Source organism: Atractosteus spatula, chromosome 1 (genome assembly GCF_055471065.1).
Source record: "Atractosteus spatula isolate fAtrSpa1 chromosome 1, fAtrSpa1.hap1, whole genome shotgun sequence".
NCBI lineage: Eukaryota > Metazoa > Chordata > Actinopteri > Semionotiformes > Lepisosteidae > Atractosteus > Atractosteus spatula.
Window position 1 is genome coordinate 34660579 of NC_142706.1, and position 25047 is coordinate 34685625.

General features: G+C 35.3%; 1 protein-coding gene across 1 annotated transcript in view; it reads right to left on the reverse strand.

The window, feature by feature from the left end:
* Positions 1 to 15960: 15960 nt before the first annotated feature.
* The window catches only part of prdm5 (PR domain containing 5), an 80643-nt gene continuing 71556 nt past the window's right edge, over positions 15961 to 25047 (reverse strand). The window contains exons 15-16 of the mRNA XM_088913862.1: positions 19407 to 19511; positions 15961 to 17243 (exon numbers count right to left, since the gene is read on the reverse strand). Of these exons, the coding sequence (XP_088769988.1) occupies positions 17079 to 17243; positions 19407 to 19511 (270 nt within the window). The 3' untranslated portion in view covers positions 15961 to 17078. The remainder of the gene's footprint in view (positions 17244 to 19406; positions 19512 to 25047) is intronic.

Here is a 25047-nt window from a genome sequence, read left to right on the forward strand (position 1 = left end):
AGGTAATGAATAATTTAATTGCAAATTAGAGACCCTTGGGAAGAAACTCAAAACTAGTAAAACATTTAACAAATATTTATACCATGAAAATGTGTAAATTTCCTAATTATCTAAATTAATATGAAACGGATATCTCTCATGTAGTCACTTCTGTTACATGCGTTACCGAAGTAACAAAGCATGTGAGAATGAAGTTTATGTGCCAATTGAATATTTGACTGTAGACTCAATTTTCTTCATTGAAAACTCAGATATATTTTAAATTAAAATACAAAATGCAAAACCTTTAGCTGTTTCTGGAATGAGTTGTTGTCTAATAAACTGATTTATTTGTAGCAGCTGCCTCATGTCTGCAGCCTTTAGCTATCTTCATGAGGAGCTTTAGTGAATAATGGGGACTGTGTGTGGTCCATTCGTGACATGGGTTGCATGGTTAATTGAAGAAAAATGTCTGAGTCTCACCCTACATTGGGGCACAGACAAAAGATTTGGAGAAAGAAGACAATATTTATTTGTAGCTAAGCTACTGACTTTGCCTATTCAGATACTAAATCGATATGTGAATAAAATTGTTAAAGAAAACACTCTATACAGCTTTTCATTTTCTATCAACGTGTTTTGCAATGAACAAGTTTTGAGTTTATGGTGTCTTAAGATCATGCAGCCACTGTGAATTATGGGAATCAAATTTAGCTGTTAGCGTTTCACAATGTTGAAGAGGGAGGAACTCTCTAAAGACACTTTTAAGTCTATATTTTGTATATGTAAAGATTTTATGATAAATTTAAATACTCAAAGGCAAAAGGAGAAGTATCTTTGGATGATTACACCTAACCTCAGTGTTGTGAAATGTAAAGATCTAATTAAGATTTATTGCAATAATTGTACTATTGAAATTTAACAAATGCTTGCAATTTTACATATTTCAAAACAAATGCACGTTTAAAGTTTGTTTTTGAAAAAAACTATCTTCATTTTTGTATTTAAAAGTACTTAAGAACATTAGAAACATAATTGAAAATATATTTTCCAAAACAAACCTTTTTCAAAACTGATTTGATTAAGTAAAACAAGCAGCTTCTTTAAATTCTCAAATTACAAAAAAACAACAAAACTGAAACCATCTAGACACAAAGAGTTTTAGAATGTGCTTTGAAAGCTACATAAATTATCCTTCTCAAACTGTCAATGTTTCACCATGATTAATTGTTGAAAGCACAGTTTTTTCTGTTTGAGTTGACACACAGCACTTTGGATCCCATGTGTTTGTACAGGTACAAAGACATGAAATGTTACATATCATATATTTACAAGGCAATTAATCTAATACAGTGTTTCCAGAAAGATCTTTGCACAATAGTATTTCAGCCCTTACCCAACAAAAAAAAAAAATGTGTATTGAGGGAAATGGACAAGTGAAAGAAAGATTAAGTCAAAATGAACAGAGTGAACTCAGAAATTATGGTGCATCTTTCCTCACTTTCTCACAAATGTTTTGATTAGGTCAATAAATACTTTTCTGTAATCACTAGATGCCTAACACTAACACAGCAAAGCATCCTTCCAAAGAAAAGAACTGGACTCTTCAGGCTTGCAATAAAGTTATAAAGTGGATTGTAACACAACATTTGAAGATAAATAAAACAAGGTGTTTTGCAATAAAGAAGAAAAAACAAAACAAAACACAAGAAAACAGCAGTAGAATTTAACATAATACTGTATTCTGCATGACCCTATAATTTTCCTAGTGATGTGGATCAACATTCTTCTGCTTTAATGAGATTTGTGTTCAAACACATTTCCTTTAAGACCTTTCTTCTTAGCATTAAACTGATGTTGGATACTTTTAATATTTGGAATGAACGTTTTCTGCATGATTTTTTTAAATGTATGTACAGTACAATGTTACTGTACAGCAAGTGAACACATTTAAAGAGGAACTGTTATGGTCACTTAGATGAAAGGATGGCATTTACTGACCATTCTGACATACTGTACATATACAGTAAACAAAAAACATCTCTCATATTTTCTCTCATGTTTTAGAATTAACACATAAAATCACAACATAAGAGTCGTGCTGCAGTGGTTAACATTGTTGCCTCATATTGCTGGGGCCCTAGGTTCAATTCAGGACACCAGAAATTGTATGAGCTTGTGGAACTGTAGAGTTATTGGAGCTTACTACTAAAACATGGTGATTGGATGTGTATTCCCCCCGCTGAGTCAATACGTGGTGGATGCACCTTTAGTAGTGCTTTTAGGTTGTAGAAGCCTCTACCAATTTTGAACAATAGAATAGCAGTGCACATTCTTCTTTGGAGACATGCTATGCTCTATCAAGTTGGTTGGGATCACTGGTAGATGTCATTTTTTAAACCTTGCCAATGATTTTCTATAGAAATTAACTCTGACTGCATCATCAGACATTCACTTTCTTAATGTTGAATTACTCCATATAGCTTTTTCCTTTAATTTGGGTCATTGTCCTGCTGAAAGGTGAATGTTTGCTCCAGAATTAGGTCTTCAGCAGAATGAAGTACAGTAAGTTTTCCTTTAAGACCTGCCTATACTTTATTTGTGTTTCTTGGTTTGGGAAGTTGCCCAAACTGGGAGGTTTGGGCAAACAAGTAAACAAGTTTCCCAGCCCATGCTGAGGAGAAGCAGCCTCTTGACATAATATATGAAACATAAAAAAAAACCATGATGCTGCCACCACCACCATGGTTGACAGTAGCGATGATGCTGACTGGGTGATGGACTGTGTTGGGTTTGGGCCAGACACAATGCTTTGCATTTAGACAAAAAGGTTCCAATTTTCTCTGACCACAAAACCTTTTTGCCACATGTTTGCAGTATCATTTAAATCCTCAGCTGCAAACTCCATGTGAGATTTAAGACGGGTTTGCCACCCTGCCATGCAGGCCAGCTTTATAGAGCAACCGGGATATTGTTGACTAATGGGCATGTTCTTCCATGCTAATCATTAAACTCTGTAGTTCTTGTGAAGTCACTATTGGCATCCATAACTGGTTTCCTTCCTGCCTGGTTGCTCAATTTGGATGGACAGTGTGGTCTAGGCAGTGTCAATCAACAAAAGGATACACAGTACGTTTGAGGGTGAGTACATTTGTAAGGCATTGTGTATGTTAAAAGCAGGAGAAATCTTAGTTTCTTAGTTTTCTTTTATTCACAAGTAAGATCAAACCAACTATTTTTATTTTCAAAATAAATGGAAGCTTAGCTCATGAAACATAATCCATTCTTGTTGCAGTGGGTTCAACCATAATGTATTTTTACTCAGGTTTACAGCACAACACAGACCCTGAAATCTGTAGCTGTTTATAAGTAGCAAATTCCTTTTGGGCTGCGTCTTTTTTGACATTTTTAATTTTATGCTTTTGGATTTGATGATCTAGCAGACAAGCCATATGTGAACTGCAGCATCCAAAGTTTTAATTACTGGACTACTTCATACATATTACAGTATATGCCTTCAAGAGGATCTTCAAATACGGACCGTGGCAATCCCTAGGTTTTTACCCACAATGCACAAAGCAGCAGTTGTGGACAGATAGTAGCAGAAACATCCAACGAAATGCACCTAATTCTTCTTTTGGGATACAGTTCTTGTGATAGGTTAGTGTTTACCACCTTTAAACTCAAAGAATTTCCAGTTATTTTGAATATTTATAGTTGCTTAATGATTCTCTTTTGAGAAGACATCTTTTTCAAGTGACTTGAACCAGAGTATTAACTGACAAAGTAAAGTAATAAAATATTAGATAAAAGAAGGCAGAAAGCTTCTCCGTCACAATCACCGGTTAAAACATTTCTAGTTCCAAAAACATGTACTTTAAACATGTGAATGTGACTGTAACAATAACAGAAATTATATTACACAAACAGATCATGCAATCTCAATGACAATGTCATAATTTGTTAGGCTTACACATTGTATTTTCTTATAGCTTTTCAACTGGTATTTTTATACAATACATTATGACATATAAAGTGTTATAACCGGGCTGGGATGGACTTGCGTTCTGCCACTGCTAGGGCCAACCAGAACAAGTTCACAGCATTCCTCGGATCCTGTGTGCCCAAGATCGGGGAGCCTCTCAGTTCTTCCATCAATCTTTCAATCAGGCAATCAATCAAGTTCTCAGTCAGGTCATCAGATCAGATCAGTGCTCCGACATTGAGCCACGGCAGCACAGCAACTAACCCTTTCTCTAGCCAATACCAAGAAGACTTTTTCTTTCTTTCTTTCTTTCTTTCTTTCTTTCTTTCTTTCTTAGTGTCTCAGCCTTTGCCCAGCACTCTTAGTTCTACTTTTTTAAAAATTTTCCTGCATCATTTCTCTCCCTTCATTACATGCAGCAGCTCTCTCCAAGCTACAGTACTCCAGTAAAACCCAAAATACTCGCCCCCCAAGTCCTGCGACTGGGTCAGTCGTCACGCTGCAGCATAACAATAAATATAAGAGTTTTCAAAAGATTTTGTCCTGTAAGGTGAAGTCACTGTACATAAACTGAGCTGGAGTCTATCCTGACAAGCAACAGGCACAAGTCAGGATGCCAGCCCATCACAGGGCAGACAGACACAAACACAAGCACACATGCACTCACATCAGGGCCAATTTTACCAGAAGTTAACTAACATACCAGTATGTCTTAATATGACTGTGTGAGGAAACCAGAGCGCCTGACAAAAACACACCCAAACATGGGGAGAACATACAAATATATACTCAGATAGCACACCAGGTCTTGAATTTAATTCAGCACTGCAAGACAGCAATGCTAACCTACTGTGTTTTGGGCACAAACATAACATTATTAATACTTTAAATACTGTAACAACACATTAAATACATATTTCATACAATAAGTTTGTTGATTGTTGAAGTTGTATTACTACTCGGGATAACAAAACATTGAATTTACGGCATTATCAAAACAGCAAGTGTTTAGTGTTTGGAATTTGAGCTGAGTAAAAATCATTCAAATTTATTGATTACAAATATGTATTTAAAACACTATGTCATTTAAACTAAAATTCAAAACTATGTGGCTTCAATTCATGTAAGAACAGTGAAGATATGGCCATGATTCAGGGGAGTAATAAAGATTACCTGCCTGCTATCAGCATGATGGAAAGTGTTTTTTTCAGATAATTAAATGGAAAATGTATGAAACAGCTCATCTCCAGGGAGACATATGGACATTGCACCATACTCAGATCATCACAACCATCTGAAGTGGTTAAAGGATGGTTAGCAATGTTATGCTCTTGATCCTTCCCAAAAGTATAAAAATGTTCAAATAAATCAATAGTTAATTCTGTTTCACATTTTTGTATTGGTGCTCATCCATCCATCAATCATCTAAATGCTTTATCCAATTCAGGGTCACAGAGGAGCCAGAATCTGTCCCATCAAGCAATGGACAGATGGTGGAATACACCCTAGATAGACCAGTCCATTGCAGGGCACACAAACTCACACCAGGGCCAATTTTCCCAGAAGCCAATGAACATACCAGAATGTCTTTGGACCCTTCATGGACAGGAACCTCACACAACCGCAAGGAGAACATACAAACCCCATGCAGATAGCACCCCAGGTCCTCAATTGAACCCAGGGCCCCAGAGCTGTGAGGCAGCCATGCTAACCACTGTACCACATTGCTGCCTGTGGTGTCATTATTCTGTAAATTATACATAAATTAAATTAATACATCATAATCTAATTATTGAGGTCTTTGGCTGGGTCAATTTTATCATATTTGAATATCTTTACAAACATAATTGATGCCAAATTATGAAAAGAAACCATTATAGGTAATGATTTTCATTTTTTGATTGTGCCCAGTTACAGTACTGTATATGTACTTTAATCAGCACCTACAAGCTAAGAGGTCTTCCAGTCCACTATTGAGCAAAAACTAGCGTTAATTTTTAAGATCTGGCAATACCAGGCAACAAAATGCTACTGTCCCTGTCTGCTCGAAACTGAGAATGCTATTTAAATATTGAATTTTATATTCTTACCATCACTTTTTATTTAAAAAGGTAGTAAGATTTACCTCACTAGTTCTGGTACAGAATAGTGTACATAATAGGAAACACCTTCAGCTGCAATTGAGATAACAAGTGAGTTGATATATTATTCTAATGCAGTGGTTCTCAAACTGTGGTACGCGTACCAGGATTGGTATGCGGAGCGCCGCCAGCTGGTATGCCATATGACCCTGGAACTTTGTTGCGCTGAAAAATCGGGACGGGTTTTCATATTTTCTATTTTAAGAAGTGTCGAATACGCAGCCCATGTACTACGATACAGCGCTCGATAATACTTGAGTGGACACAGAGCTACAATGTAATTCTATACCACTCTATAGGAATGCGTGCTATGAACGTAAGTGACCAATTGTATTTAAAAAAACTTATCTCCAGCAAATAGAGAGGTAGGAGAATGCATGTGATTTTGGAACAATGCCAAAGTTGTAAACACAGCAATGCATAGAAATGCGTGCTAGGAATGCTGGTAATCTTGTGAGCACAGGAAAGCGTGATAGATAACAGAAAAATATTTAAGAAGTGTTCTAGGTTAATTTGAGAAAAATACACCAAGCGTCTTTGTGTTTCGCTCCCATGCGCATGAAATAAAAACTTCTTTTAACTTCTGAGAAGGACTCCTGAAACGCAAGAACCTTATTTACCGTTGGCAAAAGAGCTGACACGTATTATGTGTGGAGAAAATGTTGCTAAACAGCTTGACCTGCTGCCCTCTCTGAAAGACATAGTCACTCATAGAATTATTGAAATGGCGGATGATATCAAAAGTACACTGGTAGAGTGCATTAAGATGAGCAGATGCTCTTCACTGCAATTAGATGAGTCTGAAGTTGATTTGGCCAATTCGCTCGTTTACGTTAGATATGAGTTTGAGGGTACGTCCCATGAGGACTTTCTGTTCTGTAAACTGTTACCAACAGGAACTACTGGAGAGCACATATTTCAGCTTCTGGATGAATTTATCGAAGAGAATGGCATCAACTGGATAAAATGCGCCAAAGTTTGTAGAGACGGTGCTAGAGCGATGACAAGCCGACACAGTGGTGTAGTTGCACGAATTAGAGAGGTTGCACCAGAAATGAATGGACGCATTGCAACATCCACCGTGAGACCTTTGCCGTGAAGAAAATGCCTGACGATTTAAAATCTGTTGGACTCTGTTGTGAATTGTATCAAGGCTCAAAAAATGAATTCACATCTGCTTTGCTCGACTAAACAGGCTCACCCCTCTCACTGAAATGGTGCTTTTTTATTGTTTATTTTTATTTGTTGTTGTTCCTGTTTTTTTTCTGTAAAGGGCTTTGAGAAGCCACCTTTAAAGGTGCTATATCAAATAAAGTTTATTATTATAATATGTATTATATGTGTGTGTGAGTGTATGCGCACATGCGCCCTCATGTTGAATTTCTGGAGTTCCTATGAGAAGATGATTTGTAGGTGGACTTGGATGCTTTGGTTTGATCAGGGGTGGTACTAGTACACAGCTATAGACCCCACAATCGCACACAGGGAACAAAAAGGTCACTCCTCCCACCCACCTTTGACCCACATGACTATTATCAAGTCACAGGCACAATAGCCTAATACCTGAGGCTGAGCACTGATTGGAGATTTACAACACCTCATGCCTGAAACACAAGGGAGACATCGGGGGTCACTGTGTCACTGAAAACTAAGAATTCCCTGAGCATCTAATAATAACAATAATAATAATAATTGCTTACACTTATATAGCGCTTTTCTGGACAGTCCACTCAAAGCGCTTTTCAGGTAATGGGGACTCCCCTCCACCACCGCCAATGTGCAGCATCCACCTGGATGATGCGACGGAAGCCATAGTGCGCCAGAACGCTCATCACACACCAGCTATCAGTGGGGAGGAGAGCAGAGTATTGAAACCAATTCATAGATGGGGATTATTAGGAGGCCATGATTGGTAAGGACTAATTCCATCCTAACCTTGGTGAATCCCGCTGGAGGAATCCTGGACACAGTTGGCTAGTGACATGATCCAAGCTAACCTCATTATCTCAGAGCTCTACCTGTAGCAATAATTTTTTGGCTGACTCATTTGTACACTGAAGGCCCTGGATGAAAACAACTTAATTATTGTTTTTCTGTGCTTAAGGTACAGTCCAAATAATTTTCTTCCTCTATCCCCTCAGATGGGACTTGTGCTACAAATGACATCTTTCACATCAGCTTTTAAAACATAGCATCTTTTGCTAGTCTTAAAAGACAACCATCAAATTCAAAACGTGAACAGCATCATGTAAGAGAAAATGTCAAACAGAAAAGAGTATATAATTCAAGTTATTTCACAAGCATTGTACATTTCCCATGTGAAAGGCCTTTGATACCAACAAAATTATTATGCTGAAAGCTTTAGGAATATTTAGTAAAAAGTTTTTAAGTGATAGTGCTGTGAATCTATATTAGAAATAACATCTTATATCAGCTTATATAGAAATATAATCTTACATCAAAAACAGCATAACTGTGAAAACCAGGAGCCATGTGACAGATTCAATAGGTCTGTGTGTCATAAGTACTGACTGTGTGGAAGGTCTAAAAAGGAATATTTAAGTTGTGTGTAGAGCAAATGCTCGATTTTAAAACATAAACAATTGGTTATCCTTTTAGGTTTTTTGTTGAGATATATGCCTAAAGCGAAGAGTATGTATTAGTAAACTGATCAAGCGTTTTTAAAAAAACCTAAAGAAACTCTTTAAATTCTACACTCTAGACTCCCGGTGGAAATGTTTGTAAGTAATTTAGTGTGCATGTTCTTAAAGTGTATGGAAAGTTTCGTACTGATCCATTTGACTTTGACCAAATGTAACAACATGATGGGCAAAAGATAGACAGTTATATACAGGTTTTCAATTGTGACAAATGTGGTTTTGAAGTGTCACTTTGGGTGGTTTAGTTCAGCTATGGAAAACAGGTGTGAATACTGGCTGATGTTCCTCTACCTATTTGTAATTTGGATTTGGAGCTACAGTACTTCTTGATACCATAAACCCTAAAAAGCAGTTTTTTTTATGTATCACTGAGCCAATCTGAAATCTCTGGAAATCTAGTTTTATATGAGGCGATACAACCTTGGCCTCTGCATGTATAAAAAAAAAATATTGTGAGATTTGGCACAGAAATCAGTAAAAAGGCTGTTTGAATTAAAAACAGGACCATCACCATACTTCCAAAATCCACATTGTAACCTTGTATTACAGTCCATAATTAATGCCATTTATTATTATTTAAAAACCTACATGAAAAGAAGAACTGGAGCACCCAACTTTTTCATCTACAAAGTAAATTTTCTTTGGAACCTTTAGGTCTGACTCATGGAGACAATTCCATCTTCATCGTAAGATAGAATAACATCTCCATGTTATAGCAACTGTGCCCTTTATATGATGTTGTTCACACAAATTGAGGCCTAATCTGATCCCTAGACAATTTGTTTTGTAGCTTTTCGGAACACTGATCTCTATTGATGTCTTGACCTAATACCTTTTTTCCAAAGATAATGTCAAACAATCTTCAGTGCAGTGAAACCTGAAACTTAAAACATTTAATCCCTTCTGTGCATGATAACGAATGCCTGGAAGGAAACCTACCATACTACACGCAATACAAAAACATGAATTATTTATATGTATCCAAGACTTACTTTGACTGAACAGAAACTCTGCAAGAAAATGTAACTCCAGAAACTCCATAATGAAGTAATTCAATAACATGAATTTGTTTTAAGTAATATTATAAACAATTAAAATTTTCAGTCTGTATTTGTTTCACACTTTGTAGAAAAACATAAAAATGGTGATTTTCAAATTAATGTGTAACCACCATAGTTGTAACTATAAAAAATGACTACTGTTATAATTTGGTTCTTTCAAAAAATAACTACATTGAAGGAACCTTTCGTGTTAGGACTGTGTGCAGTATATAGGTGATTTGAATTAAATTAAATTATCTTCTTGTTCAAACTAATTGAAGAGACATCCATTCTCTATCACTGTGGCTGGAAGGTTACTGGTTCAAATCCCATGGCTGGCAGAGGAATCGTACTCCATTGGACCCCTGAGCAAGGCCCTTAACCCCAACTGCTCCAGGGGTGCTGTATAAATGGCTGACCCTGTGCTCTGACCCCAAGCTTTTCTCTTCCCACCTGTGTGTCTCATGGAGAGCAAGCTGGGGTATGCGAAAATACAAATTCCTAATGTAAGAAATTGTATATGGCTTATATATTGATCTTATCTTATCTTTTGAACCGTGTATTTTCTTGCAGAGTTTCTCTGCTCTTGTCTTCATCCTAAATTTGAGACCTTGCTATCATTCTTCTACATCAGGTAATTTTAAAAAGGATTTGAAAATGCAAAAATAACCTCATTTTATATTTTCTCTCATTTTGCTATTCTTATTTAACTCTTTCCACTATTTGAATTTAATTTTGAACACAGTCTTTAGTTTTACTTTAGTTTTATTCAACACTCACAATGTTACATTGTAACCTGACTTTGTTAGAACAAATTTCCCATTGGCCTTTACCAACCATGGCCTCCTAATATTCCCCATCTATGAATTGGCTTCATCACTCTGTTTCCCTCCCCACTGATAGCTGATGTGTGGTGAGCGTACTGGCGCACTATGGCTGCCGTTGCACCATCCAGGTGGAGCTGTGCATTGGTGGTGGTGGAGGGGAGTCCCCATTACCTTTAAAGCTCTTAGAGTGGAAAATCCAGAAAAGCACTAATTGTGTATAATTTGCTTTTTAAAAAAAATCTCTTCCCATATCATGGCTTTGAATACAGGATAGAAATAAACTATATTTGTGTCATATTATGATACTGTACATCTATCAATGTGTCTGCCAATAAATACTTTTTCTATTTTTGTGACGTTTGTGAAGTTCTAAGCAGATTACATTTCTGAAGGCTGCGGATACCATTTCAAAGCTGGTATGACTGCAGGTTGTGTAATTATTTTCTTAGCTATTTCTACAGCAGCAATCCACATAAAATCAACGCTACAATCACACAATATGCATTTTTTTTACTTAAATGTAAGCTATAAGTCAAAACATCCACTGTGCAAATAAAAATAGAATGGCACAAAGGTGTATTTTGTATGATACATTAGGAAAAAAAACTGGTCGTACTGTATACAGTATATTCTAAATATGCTTTTTACAGTTTCTGTGTTACTTTGGAAACTGCAACTAAACATAGTTGTACAACAACCTGCAACATCTCATTCTATTCATGACAGTGGTTATTTAGAAAGGCTAAATCTTGGTTATAATAATACCGTAACTTGTTCTGAATACTTTGTTCATAAACCAAGTTCATGTGGGTTATAAAACCAGTAGTCCCAGCCTGACCAAGCACATATGGTGCTCAAGTGCAGGAAACTACAGTTTACAATAAAAAACATATAATTAGAAACAAATTTACTGTAACTCATTCCTGCTACACCCATCAATGAAATGCAACTGACCAGCAGCTGTTGTCCAAGTGTTTTATATTATGTTCAATTTTCACAGTTTTCAAAAATCAAATTTATTAGGACATTGCAATGTAATTTTAAAATCAAATATATTAAAAGTTAACACATTTATATTTTTATATCAGTATTGTAGATCAAATATTTTATAAAAACAGTTTTCATTATTGTTCAAAAGATAGTCACTGGTGCTTGTAATTACTCTGGTGCTTCATAGTATTTTTAAAAAGGTGGAAATATAAAAAGAGAAAATCAGTATATAATGACACATTTAGGTACATAACAATAATATAATGTGTTCATATCCACTTCTGAAATGGCAAACAAATTGTAGAAGCATTCTCAGGTCATTAGTATCAGTATTGTTCTTAGATGTCTACTATTTGTGAAACCAAAATCACTGTTTGCTTTCCTATTCAACAATCAGATGTTACATCAAGTCATGTCTGAATTCAGCTACAGTTAGCTGGATCACTGCATTTTATCCAATTTCAGCAGCTTTGAGATGTGCTGGGTAGTTATGGCCAACCATGTCAACCAAAACCAAATAATGTCTTTGATCCAGAAATTGCTTTACAGACTCTCTCTGTACAATGTTTCTAGCAGTCTGTACTATACTGTTGCCACGACTGTGCTTAAACTACTGTAATAATGGGAACACCACATATACTGTAGGAGTAAAAAAACTTGAGTATGTCATGTGATTCATACTTGATACCATTCATACATACTGTTCATACATTACTAACTTTCTTTCACACATTTTTCATTTCAAATTAAATAAGGTGACAGCCAAAACCTGCAATATAAACCAAACTTTTCAATGTACAGTATGTTTATCCTGAACCTGGAGCTATGCTTCTACAGTATGTTTTTTTTCTATATACAGTAGCAATTCTCTACAAAGCATTCAATTTAAGGCATGGAATACAAAATCATGACTATGTGATATCCTAGCAAACAGACTAAATACTATACCACTAAGAACAAAACTAGAAAAAAACTGGCTATTGAGAACAAACTTGGACTGCTTGCTGGTTTTGCATGTTTGTGGTGTGCAGTTCCCTTGAGAATGGTGTTCACATTTCCACACTACTTAAAGCCACTGTATCTAATTTTGTGAGGAAATATTCTGAAGACCAGTATAAAGAGCTAAACGAAAACTAAACCTTCAACAATGTTGCTGATATGCCAGGTAGAGTGATGGAGACTGAATGGTTTTGTAAGGAGACATTAGCCTTATTTATAATTTCACATAAGCTGCATCAGTAATCGGATAAATAATTTAAACTACATTTTTTTCCGTAGCATTATAACTCACTATAGCATTATAACTCTACATTTTCTGGCATTAGTCATTGTTTCAATGCCATGACCCTGTTATATACTAATCTCTGGCAAGAATACACAGTCTAAATTTGCAAAGATGAAGGATATTTGCAATTCAATGCAGCAAAGTATTTCAGTGTAAGCAACATTTAAATAAATACTGGCATAACCCCAAGCGACTTGTCCATGATGCATTTATCTAGAATTTATCTTGCCCTGAGTTAATCTCAAAAGGTTGTGTAAATGAGGACAGTTATTACTCTTCAGTCAACAGTAAATTTTGTTTTCACTGTGACATGAAGAGTATTTTAGCTTTGTTCTTGTTAGCAGAAGTGCCTGTCTGACAGAACTGTAGGGCAGAAAGCTGGTATTTCTATTACCTACTGCAGAACATGATTTTGAGCATCTGGTCGGGTTGTTTTTAGTAGCTGTGGCTGCCAGTCTTAGCTCTTGAAGCCAGTCTCTTACCTCTTGTCATAGGCTGGTGATGACAGACCCCATACGGACAGGAGCCTCTGATCTCATTTGCTGTCAATCGTGAGTCACGAGGTGGGTTGAGAACCTACACACAAAGAACTGAAAGATGCACACCATGTACTGTATCTCTTTAAAGCCATGCTAATGCAGTATTCCCACTGAGAGGGAAATTAATTTGAAGAAGCAAATGTGACAGACTGGGTATCAGCTGTTAAGTCTTTTCACAAAAGCATGGGTATCATCCTGACCACCAGATTCCACCATGCCTTCCAATTAAAAATGTTCACTGAAACATGCCATTGTAGAAACAGAACTCTCCTGACAACGGCACTAATAACGCTGTCTTTCAAATATTGTAACATTTCTTAAACCACTTTAGTCAGATGTGCATTGATGGGAAAATGGTTAGAGCCCAAATGAGTTGGAAAAATAAAAAAAGTAGTTTTCATTAACAAAAATGAGATAACAATATTATTTTAAGGAAAAAAATCTTTAGAGCTGAACAAGAATGCCAGTCTTTGTTATAAAAAAACAGTATGCTCTTTTTTATGAAAACAATTAAAAACTGACATTTACTGTTATTTAGAACCAATTCTAGAACCAATTAAAACCAAAGGAAATTGATAACCAAGTCATATGGTATGTAGCACTTTGCTGTCAACACCTTATTAGTTTGCTTCTTCAACACTGGATGTCCCAATCTGCAATAATTAGGTACTGTAGTATTACTGTCATGATACACAGCTTTTCAAGGATATTAGCTGCAACATAACAGATTATAGAAGGACTAATGGGCAGATTAGTTTTTTCACTTAGGTCTTGTTCTGTAGAACTCACCAACTCACATTAAGAATTATTTGGATGTGCCAACCATTAAAAGTACTCAACTAGACCCTATAGTTTAGACATTGCTGTTTTGCTAACATTAGCCTCTTTTAAGTGGGATTCCACAAGTGTCAGCGTGATAAGGGTATCCTCAGGTTACTACATAACTGCAAGCCATGTGGCTTGCCAGCAGCCTGTGAACAGCAGTGTTAGTGAAAACAACATCAGTTCTGCCTTTGTAGACGGTGAGAGACATCCAGCATGAAGAAAAGGCAGAGTTCGACAGTTTTCCTCTCTCCCTTGCTCTTATGAAGATTTTAGCGGTAAAACAAACTGACTAAAATCAGCAGTTTTTATTGAGGGTACAGAAGGAAAAAATGACAATTCCAAATTTCAAAAAGGATTGCCAGAGAATGACGAAAGAGCAAGAAGCTATACTGGAAAACCTTGTAGACAATAAAATAAAACCTAGATAATAAACTGTAAAAACTGACAGTATTAAAAATGATGTCAACAGAATTTAATCATCTCTTCATAACAAAGAAAAAGGGAGTTACAAACAAGGTACTGATTTTGTATCGCAGCAAGAGCAGGAACATTAACTTTAACATGGCTGTTATGTTTGCAGAAGCCACATACTGTATAGGAGTATCAACTGGAGGAAGCCATCAGATGGGAGCTTTTGTGGGCTTCTTTGTAGATCTGTCAGGCAGTAATTGTGGGTCGATTCATGAGCTTTATAAAGCTCTAATTATGGGATGGTTCCCGGAAGCCAGCTAAACCAAGGGTTAAATTAACAGCAAGCTGAGCATATTTAATCAGCTTTCAAAGCATTAAAAACATTTAATGTTTACAAGATCCAGCATAAATTATAGTTAACAAAGCAAACGCTTGAGGAGTAAAAAAAGAAAGATTTTCACAAATGGGCTTTCATTAGTTTTGCAAAAAAATAATGTAAAATAGGTTTTTAGAAATGAGAAGCTAATCTTGTAATGAAGAATTAAATAATTTATAAATAAGGAAAATATATTTATTTCTAATAATGCACTGTAAAACTTAAAATAAACATTTTGGAATAATAGCATTTAAAGTCTTAATTTTGTAAGGAAAAATAGCTCTCAAGGTAATATTTGTCAAATACAGTAAATAATAATAATTGCAAATCCATTCAAACCCATCAGATAATGACATGATGCTAAACTTGAACAGAATAATACATATGTCTACTGTACAGTACATCTTATTAGATCATTGATTGTTTCTCATCTATGAAATAATTCAAACAAAGCAGTTTTTATTTTATAGATCCATACAAATCAAAATGAGATAAACCTTAGATTTAGGAGTAGAAATAGCGTACATTAAAGGGTAAGATCATGGATATCTGTGTAGAGGTTATAGAGGAAAGGAAAATTAAAGACAGGTATACTAAGATATTAATGTAGTGGTATGATGTGATGCACACACGGCAGCAAAAAGGTCTGAAAATTATTAAACGTTTATTAATTGTCAAACAGACTAATTTGCAACATACAACCAAGGTGTTCTGTAGCACCATTTTATAAACATATCGTATGTCCTATAAAAATAAGATATGCTACACATTTAAAATATACATAGAAACACATTTAAAAAAACACAATTGGTTCAGAACTGCAAAGTGGAATCCCTCCTCCATCCATTTTCTAACTGCTTCATCCAATTCATTATCACGGGAGAGCTGGAGCCTACCCCAGCAAGCAATTAGTTCAAGGAAGGGTACACCCTGGACAGAACACCAGTCCATTGCAAGGCACACATTGTCAGAAACACAGACACACATCAGCGTCAATTTTCCCAGAAGGCAATTAACCTGTGTCTGTCTTTGAATTGTGGGAGGAGACTGGAGCACCTGGAGGAGACCAACATGAGGAGAACGTACAAAGCCAACACTGATAGCAGCCCAATAATTGAATGCAGGACAACCAGGGTTGTGATGCAGCAATTCTTGCCAAAGTGCCACCATGTGCCACCGAAGTCTATTACAGTACATCAGCAAATTAGATCTGCCAAGGAGAGGCGTAGTGGACAGTAGTGAGTGTATCTGGGAAAGGCACTGTAAATGTAAATGTGAATGACCAACTGTTGATGACACCGCAATCAAGAAGAGGCAATGTTAAACTCTCAAATATTTCTGATGTTTAGAAGGCATATTAAAAATAATCAGTTTTTCGAAAACCACTGATTATCCAAAAAGAATGTAAAACCAACAATCAACAGCTCATGCTGTACTGTATGTAGCTCTTCTCCCCAATCAGAGACGGAAATACGACACCGACTGAACTACTGAGGTGGCATATCCTTACTTTTATTTGACCTTCTCCTGGGTACTTACAAAAAGAAAATTAAAATTAAAAAGTAATTAAATACTTAAATTAGAAAAGGTTCAATTATCTCTGCAGAGAAAATGACACGTAAGATTAAAAGAATTTTTAACATAACCATCAGGGAAATAACTAAACAGAAGAACTCCCTGCAATACAATAAGCCTAATTAACTGTAAAGCAGATTTTGTACCCAGGCTGATAACAGGACACAACATTAGCGTAAGCATACAGTAACAGAATGAAATATTTGCATGAATTTAAAATAAAGTGTTTCCTCAAATGTTTTCAACATTCTACATTTCCTTTAATTACAAATACATTCAGAACACAAAAAGTCACACAATACAGATTTGGTTAAACAATGTTGGAATGTGAAAATAAGGTAATAGTTTAATACAGATTTATTTGCCTTTTATTTATTGCCTTTTATTTGTTTTATTTTTGTAGGGAGAATAATCACCTACAAACTGTAGCAAATATTGTACATTTCTATCCATCTGTTTCTCCATGAACATTCTCCATATGCACCTTGAGGTAGTCGTTTCTTGTGAATTTCTTGTGACACAGCTGACATTCTGCCATGGGGCGGTTGGGGTTATGAGTGAGCTTGTGCCGAATCAGCATTTTCTTTAAACTAAAGGAGAGATCACAGACCTAGGACAAACACAGAAGCAAGTTATCAATAAATGAGAGACCTACTTTTTAAACCCTACTTTTTAATTTGATTGTGGAAGACCATGAAGACCATAAAATGTGAATAATAAGGGAAAATGTATCTGCTATCTACAGAGATAAAGGGGAAAAAAGTATTGCCACTTTGATTGCCTATAAAAGCAATGAGCATTATATTATTTAACAACAGAGTGATTTACTGTAATGTGCTCACTTATGAAATAAATGTGGTAATCCCAAGCAGGCAAACATTCATGAAATACCTTTTTTTTTTCTCATGAAGCAGTAACAAGCATATGTAATTCGAATCGGGGTAAAACTGCAAGGTGTCATCTTTTCTCCATTAAAATCTCTTTAAGCCACAAAGACTTCCAAGAACCATGTCAAGAAAGACCAAATGCAGTATATCATCTGTTTTAAAAATCTTAACAGAATAAAATGGTAATTTCTAAAATTCTCCATGGATATATTACATAAACTCATTTTTGCATTTAAGGAGTCATTTCAGTATGGAGACAGTTTGTAGACTATGAAAAAGCTTGTGTTCTGCATATGTTCAGGATTAAGCTTCCTCAAATGATTTAGGGCTACAATAACAACCATAAACATGGAAAAGATGCCTCTTGAGAGCCTAACAACTGTTCTACAGTTCTAATTAAAGTGAAAAAAGATAAATCACTACGAACATTGTTTTTACTGCAACTATTTAAATACAGTATGGCAAAAAGAATCATAAAATATGTCATTTTTTCTTTCTTTTTGATCTGAAATGATGACCATAATGTAATTTAAGTCAATATCAAATAGAATGATTTTCCAATTAAACAAAAAAATGTTGCCAAACATCACTACAACACAGTGATGTATTGTGTATTGTAATGATGCACTGTTAAATAATCCAGATACCATTAATGAAGTACACAATACAGAGAAATGTTTGTGTACTACCTAGGTTGATTTGTATTCTTGTATATTTTAGACCTACTTGTAAATGCAATTAGGCTTACGTCTTAATGAAAGATACATTTAACCCTTAGATTCAGTCACCAATTGGCAGCTCATTCAGCAACTACGACATTTCCTGTAATTGTTTAGCAGTTGGCTTTTAGGGATTTTGCCCATTCATTGTTACAGAATTGGTTCAAGTCAGAGACACTTCGGGGTTTTCTTGCATGAACAGCTCACTTCAGGTTGTCACAAATTATTGTAACGGGGTTTGGTTCCAAACTGTGAACTGGCCAAATCCAAAATGCAAACTTTCTTCCTTTGCAGCTTTTCTGTTGTACAGTTGGTCATTGTCTGTACATTGTATTGTCTACATGACCCACTTTTGGCTCAGCTTCAGGTAAAGATTGGATGGAGTGATATTCCCCTTATGAATTTGCTAATACAATGTTGAATTTGTGGTTCATTTAATGATGGCAAGAAATCCAGGTCCTGAGGCAGAAAAGCAGCTCCAGACCACAGTGCTCCCACCATCATGTGTGATGGTCAGGGTGGGTTCTGTTCAAGAGTTCTATCAAATCTTTGGTAGATAGCTAGCTTGTCAAGTTTCCTTAACAATTACATTAAAATGTCAATTTAAAAATATAACTACAGTAAATAGTTTTGCTTAAAAGCCTGGCAGACAATTGCCCTGCTGTGATTACAGTATTTCAAAACAGCCCTATATCATAAAGGAAGTTAGGTAATATTTACTGAATGAACCACAAAAAGATCTCCTTCATACAGTCATTTATTATGGCATTTATTTTTCTGATAACATATTTACCTGGAATGGAAATTCTAGTGGTGTTTCTATGTAATTTTCAAACTTTGAATGAATGTTTAGATTTTGTTTAGTTAAATCAAATAAAAAAACAACTCAGTATTAGTTCTATTGTTAATATGGATACTGTATAAGTGGCTTACAATAAATTATGATTCTATTATGAATTGTTATAATATGTTTTTATGTTTCATTCTCTAACATTTATGTTCTTGTGAGAGCTGCATCATCATCAATATCATGAAGTCAGTTCAGACAGCAGAGTACAGTTTCTTATTTCCACTTAAATTAGGTTCACTAGCTGATGTTACAGTATTAACAGTAAACAGTAAAGTCAACAAACAAATATATTTCAAGCGAATTTAAAGGAAACTCACATCGCACTGGAAAGGCTTCTCTCCAGTATGAGTCCTCATGTGCTCATCGAGGCCTCGTTTCTGGCTGAAGGCCTTGTTACACTCACTGCACTGGTATGGCTTTTCCTGAAAACATACAGAGAAATACACAGTGATCAGGCCACTTGGAGATGTGGCATTCCACCCTACATGCAGAAAATTCCAAGGAAACAATAATCAAATCAACAATAATAACAATCAAAATCAAATTGAACCAGACAGGACAATCGCTGAAACATGCTAAGCTTTCTGATTTCAACACGTCAACATCATGTCAACACCACTATCTGATTTACAATTCAGTTATAAGATAATTGTGCATTGCTACATTTTACACAATTTATTCAGTTTAGTGTAAGTCAGCATACTGCACACATTAAAAAGAATGGTTACGTTAAGAGAAACAGAAAACCTTCAAACAGAAAATTTGATAGATGGAGAAAATTAAGCCTGGTTGAAGACTGGATTCTTTTATTTACAATTGCTCCTGCTAATTATCTTAGAGATTACATTCACTCCCCTAATCCATTGAGATGTTGGTTTTAACAAGCCTCACCAAAATATGTATTTTCTTTACAGAAACCTATGGTTTTATATGATAATCAGAACCAACACAACAATTAAAACAGAGAACAGGAGGAACGTCTTTACACAAAGCTTTGTGCTTCTCTGAAACAAGCAAATGAGTCAAATTGTTGAAGCCAATATCTTTACTTCTTAAAAATAAATGAGTCTCAAATTGATATTTACTAAAATGAGCCATTTTGCCTGAAACATTCTTGCTACATAACAATTCTGAGCTGCCATTTATATCTTTATTTATATTTATTTCCATTTATATCAGTATCCATTGCCTTTAGAAACAATCATTGCAAAGTACTTATAATACATAACAAAGCACAAAATTAATGGAAATTACAAAACCAAGAAAACAAAGCAGATACAAAAGATAAAATATGCATCTTGTGATGTACTTTTAAATTTGCCTAAAACCTTACATTTTCAGTATATTTTTTTGAAAAGGTACAATGTGCTTTTTATATATTGCAAACTGATTTGAAATGTCCTATATACAGTAACATGTTAATTCTTATATATTTTTTTGAATATATACTCACATTTCATTTCACAAAAATACTATTAAGGTATTTTAATGGAAGTGTGCAAGCTATCACTATCCTGCTCCAGTCTTTATCAGAGGGACAACAGTAAATTAGAACAGAAAAATTGAAAATAATAAACCGTATGACACTATGTAATTTTAAAAGTCAGATGAAGCAGTTATCGACAAACATTTGCAGTTATTTATACACATACGTTAACTCGATTGGTTTTCACATTGACAGTGGAGCTGCTTGCATGAAAGACTGCACTGTTATTACATTAAAACAAAAAGTAATAAAACTTTTATTTTAAAAAATTGTATTTTATTTAAAAGTGGAGTTTTGTACATAAAAGAGAGATTAAGATGCAATTTTTCATCACTATTGATTATGTTTAAATGCATTTAGTATGCTTTATTTATTTTGAATGTTGTCAACACAATCATGTTAACATCTGTTGCAGATGTACTGTACAGGCTTCTTGGTTTCATGGTATAGTACAAAGGCCTCCACCATTGGTTCTGGAGGGTCCCAATCCAATCCACTTCCAAATATTGCCAAAAAGTATATAAACTTGTTTTTATATTTTTTATATAAACCTGACAGTTAATTTAATTATTTTAATTCAATACAATTAAAGTACACAAAGAATTGATATCTATAATAAAAAACAATGTAACTGTGAGAAGCATTTCTTGTAACTTGGCATCCCTTTCCAACATCTTTAGTTTGTAATGACTAGGTTCTTTTTGTAAACTGGCTATTTTTGTTATACAGAATTTTTTTTTTTTCACTGTTACAGAAATAAAGTAAGATTATAAACCTCATATGGTTTTAACTAAGGAAAAAACAACCTGCTACATTATGTTGTTTTTAAACAAAGCAGATTTAATAGGATACATCTCTGCCTTCGAGATCTTTGAAGGGAGTCTGATCAAACAGTGCTGGAGTAAACAACTGTGGTGTATTTCTAGGAATCTGCTTACAGTGAAGACACCTGGAAAAGGTTTTGACTCTAAATTATACTTTTTTTCTGAACAAAATTAAAGTATAACATGAGTTTAAGATAAGATTTCAAAAACAAATATGGCTGATTAAAATAAAATACGCCTGTTTAAAAGTACTCCTAAAAAGCAGAAGCAGCACAAGAAGCATGGAAAACCGATAAATGGAAAAATTGACACTATATACTGTAGGCTCATTTTTAATGATCATGCATGGACATACATAAGTAGCAGGAATATTTCTGTGCCCCCTTGTTTGTAGTCAGATCCCTCCTTGTAGTCTTTTATAATGTGATCCCAAATAAGTTAATTTATCCAAATCAGTGAGACTTTATTTAAATAAATACATTATCCCTTTCAATGCACTGGACACTGCAGAACTGTAATAAAATGCAGAGTTATTTCACTAAGTAAAATAAAAAATGACTTGTGTATTCAGCCTACAATTTATTGTCTCATGGTAATACCTAAATATCTGACTTTGGGTTTGTGCTGGTATATGACAGAAAATCTTCCAAAGAAAACATTTGTTGAAAGAATTGCTGAAAACAGGACAGAACTTTGATAGTCAATTTAAAAACTACAATATCTCTTCATGTAGCTTTGTATTTCCTTGTGATTGCACTTATTTGGCAAATGTGACACATTTTCTTTTCTCAAAGAAAATAGCGCTTCATCAGAAAGATAAAAACCTGGGAAACAAATTATCTTGGGTGGAATAATAGTGAACAGAGACAGGATATACAGGGTGGGAGAGAAAGAGCTGGCAATTTATACAAGAACTGTTAAAAACGTTAACCATATGAATAGGTCAAATCTTACAAGATAATGTGAATTTCTGAGAGTGTAGTAAGAGCCTTTGTTCTTTCAAGGACCAACAACTCTGCAATTATACTGTTACACCTCTCACTAAAGCTGCCAGAACTTATTCCACAGTCCTTAATCTAAGACCCCTTTTATGTATCTTGTGTAGAATAATGTTTAGTTTTATTACTTATTATAAAACATTTTAAATACTTTCTTTCAACTTTTACTACTTCTTCAGCTATGTTAACAACAAAAATTAAACAACCTGCATATATTATCTGTGACCATGAGAGTTGTTTTTTATGGTATTAAAGCAAACTTTTTCTAAGGAACATAAAATTCTATATGAAAGAAAGTCCAATTATCTCATGACCTTTAAGTGACCATCTGGAATATATCAGACACCATACTGTAATTCTGATGTGTTTCAAATATGTTTTGGCCATGTTTCCTGTGTTATGTTATTTTGTGCACTGTGTACAGAGCTTACTGTATGTAAATTATAAGGTTTCTGATTCAAGTCACTGGTTAAGTTTTGAGAAATAAATGTTACATTGGGTCTCAAACACCTCTGCAGTGTTATTAGGTCTTTGGTTTTTCAATGTTTATATTTCCAAAACAAATGATTTAGTTTAAGTATTTTCTGGGTTTACCCTGAAAGTGATTTATAATCAATTTTTATTTTTTCATTTTAGAATTGCCAAATATTTTTTATGTTATAAACACTTTCATATTTGGAATCACCAAATGTGTGCTTTTTTTACATCTCATCTCACAAGTCTGAAATCCACATCCTCACAGAGGAAAGACTGAAGAAGAGTAGAAACACTTCTTCAACCCACCCACCTTCGAGACATCACAGGATCAACAGCACTGATTGAGGGAGAGGTGTATCCCTCATTTACAGGGCCATGAGCCTACAAGCACCTCATAGATCAGAGACAGCCCTAGCCAACTAAACTCACCCTTACCTCTGTGATAGCGCCTGAAACTTGTGCTTTCATTTTAATATGCCATAACGAGAACACTTTTCTGTAGTTTACCAGTGGTGTCTGCACCTCTTCTGCATTTTGTCTTATAAGTGATGAAGTGTGCATAAAACACATCCATCCACACTGGAATGTCTTTTAAGAAAAATATATTCAATGTTTTCCTTTTTCTTCACCCTAAAACCCCATACAACACAGTCAGAGAGTACAATGAGTCTGAAGATAAAGTCTACAACTATTGACATCTCATGCATTTAAGAAGTTAAATACAGCAGTTGATGATTTACCTTGCACAATGTAAAGCAACAGTACTAACGCAATAGGGGCTATGAAGAGCTGCAGAAGGGGTTTACTGGTCTAACACCTGGCAGTCAATCCACAAAGCCAGGGTAACTCTTTTTATCCACTGGCTTCTTCATTATTGTTATCCAGCTGTCAATAATTACTGTGAGCAAATGCTGAACCAAGAGTGTTGTTAGTCTTGGTCAATGTCCCAGGTTACCCAAAACTCCTCCTTTCATGCTCTCCAAATTGATATAACAGTTGACGTTTCTACAATCTAACATGATTTCCATGCTGCATCCAATGTACTAGGGTCCTATCACTGCATTCAAGACTCATTACCTATGTCTTGATTTTGATTTGTTGATTAAAGACGGATGAAGAATGATCAGCAACACAAGTATGACATCACGATGTTGGCCAACATAGCCGGGTTTAAAAAGGTAACTGGGGAGCATGTGGCGTCAGGGAACCAATGAGAAGCCACAGGAAAAGCTGGGGGCAGAGAGGATAGGTGCTGAAGAAGCTGCAGATGAGAAGGCCCTTGCTACCAAACATCCTCAGGATGGAGTTACACCTCTAAGCTCAGTCTTAGACCTTTTTGATAATGACAACAACTGGGAGTGCATTTCTGCTATCTCGAAGAATTACTAAATAAGGTTTCACCTACTATAAAGAAACCTAACATTTGTTTCATTTGTTTTTATAAATTACTGTGTATTAATCCTTTATTTTTGTTTTCACATGCAAGGAAACTATCCTAGCAGCAAAGGGGTACAGTGGATGACATTGCTGCCAGACGGCACTGGGGCCATAGGTTCAGTTCTGGACCTTGGGTGCTATCTGCATGGATTCTGTATGTTCTCACGTGTGTTTTCTCATACTGGTAGGTTAATTAGCTTCTAGGAAAGTTGACACTTGTGTGTGAGTGTGTGTTTGTCTGTGTCTGTATGTGCCCTGCAATGGCCTGGAATCCCATCCATGATGGATGTGTCCATTGCTGGCAGGGATAGGCTCTGTTTCCCATGTGACCCTGAATTAAATGAAGTGGTTAGAAAATGGATGGATGGAAACCATCCTCACTGACATTATGTATTCATGACCCAGGTCTGTGTGAATTTCAGTTTGCATGATATTGTCAGGATCATTCTGTAGTGCTAAGGTAAATGCAATGCATGTGTTAATATTGTGAGAGTCCTGAAACTCTGAACTCAAAACTCAGCAACACTAAAAGTGACAGCTTGTGTGTTCACCCATTTTCAAGCAACCATGAATCATGGCTAAAGCTGCAGTTTAATGCTTTTAAAGAAGATTATAGAATTTGCTGAAAGTACCAGAAATAACTCATTAGATAAGTATGAGATGTATTAGATGGGAGTACGAATATCTTGTGTGGGGAGATGGAGGCTGTCAAATTCAAAAGATATAAGTACAGCAC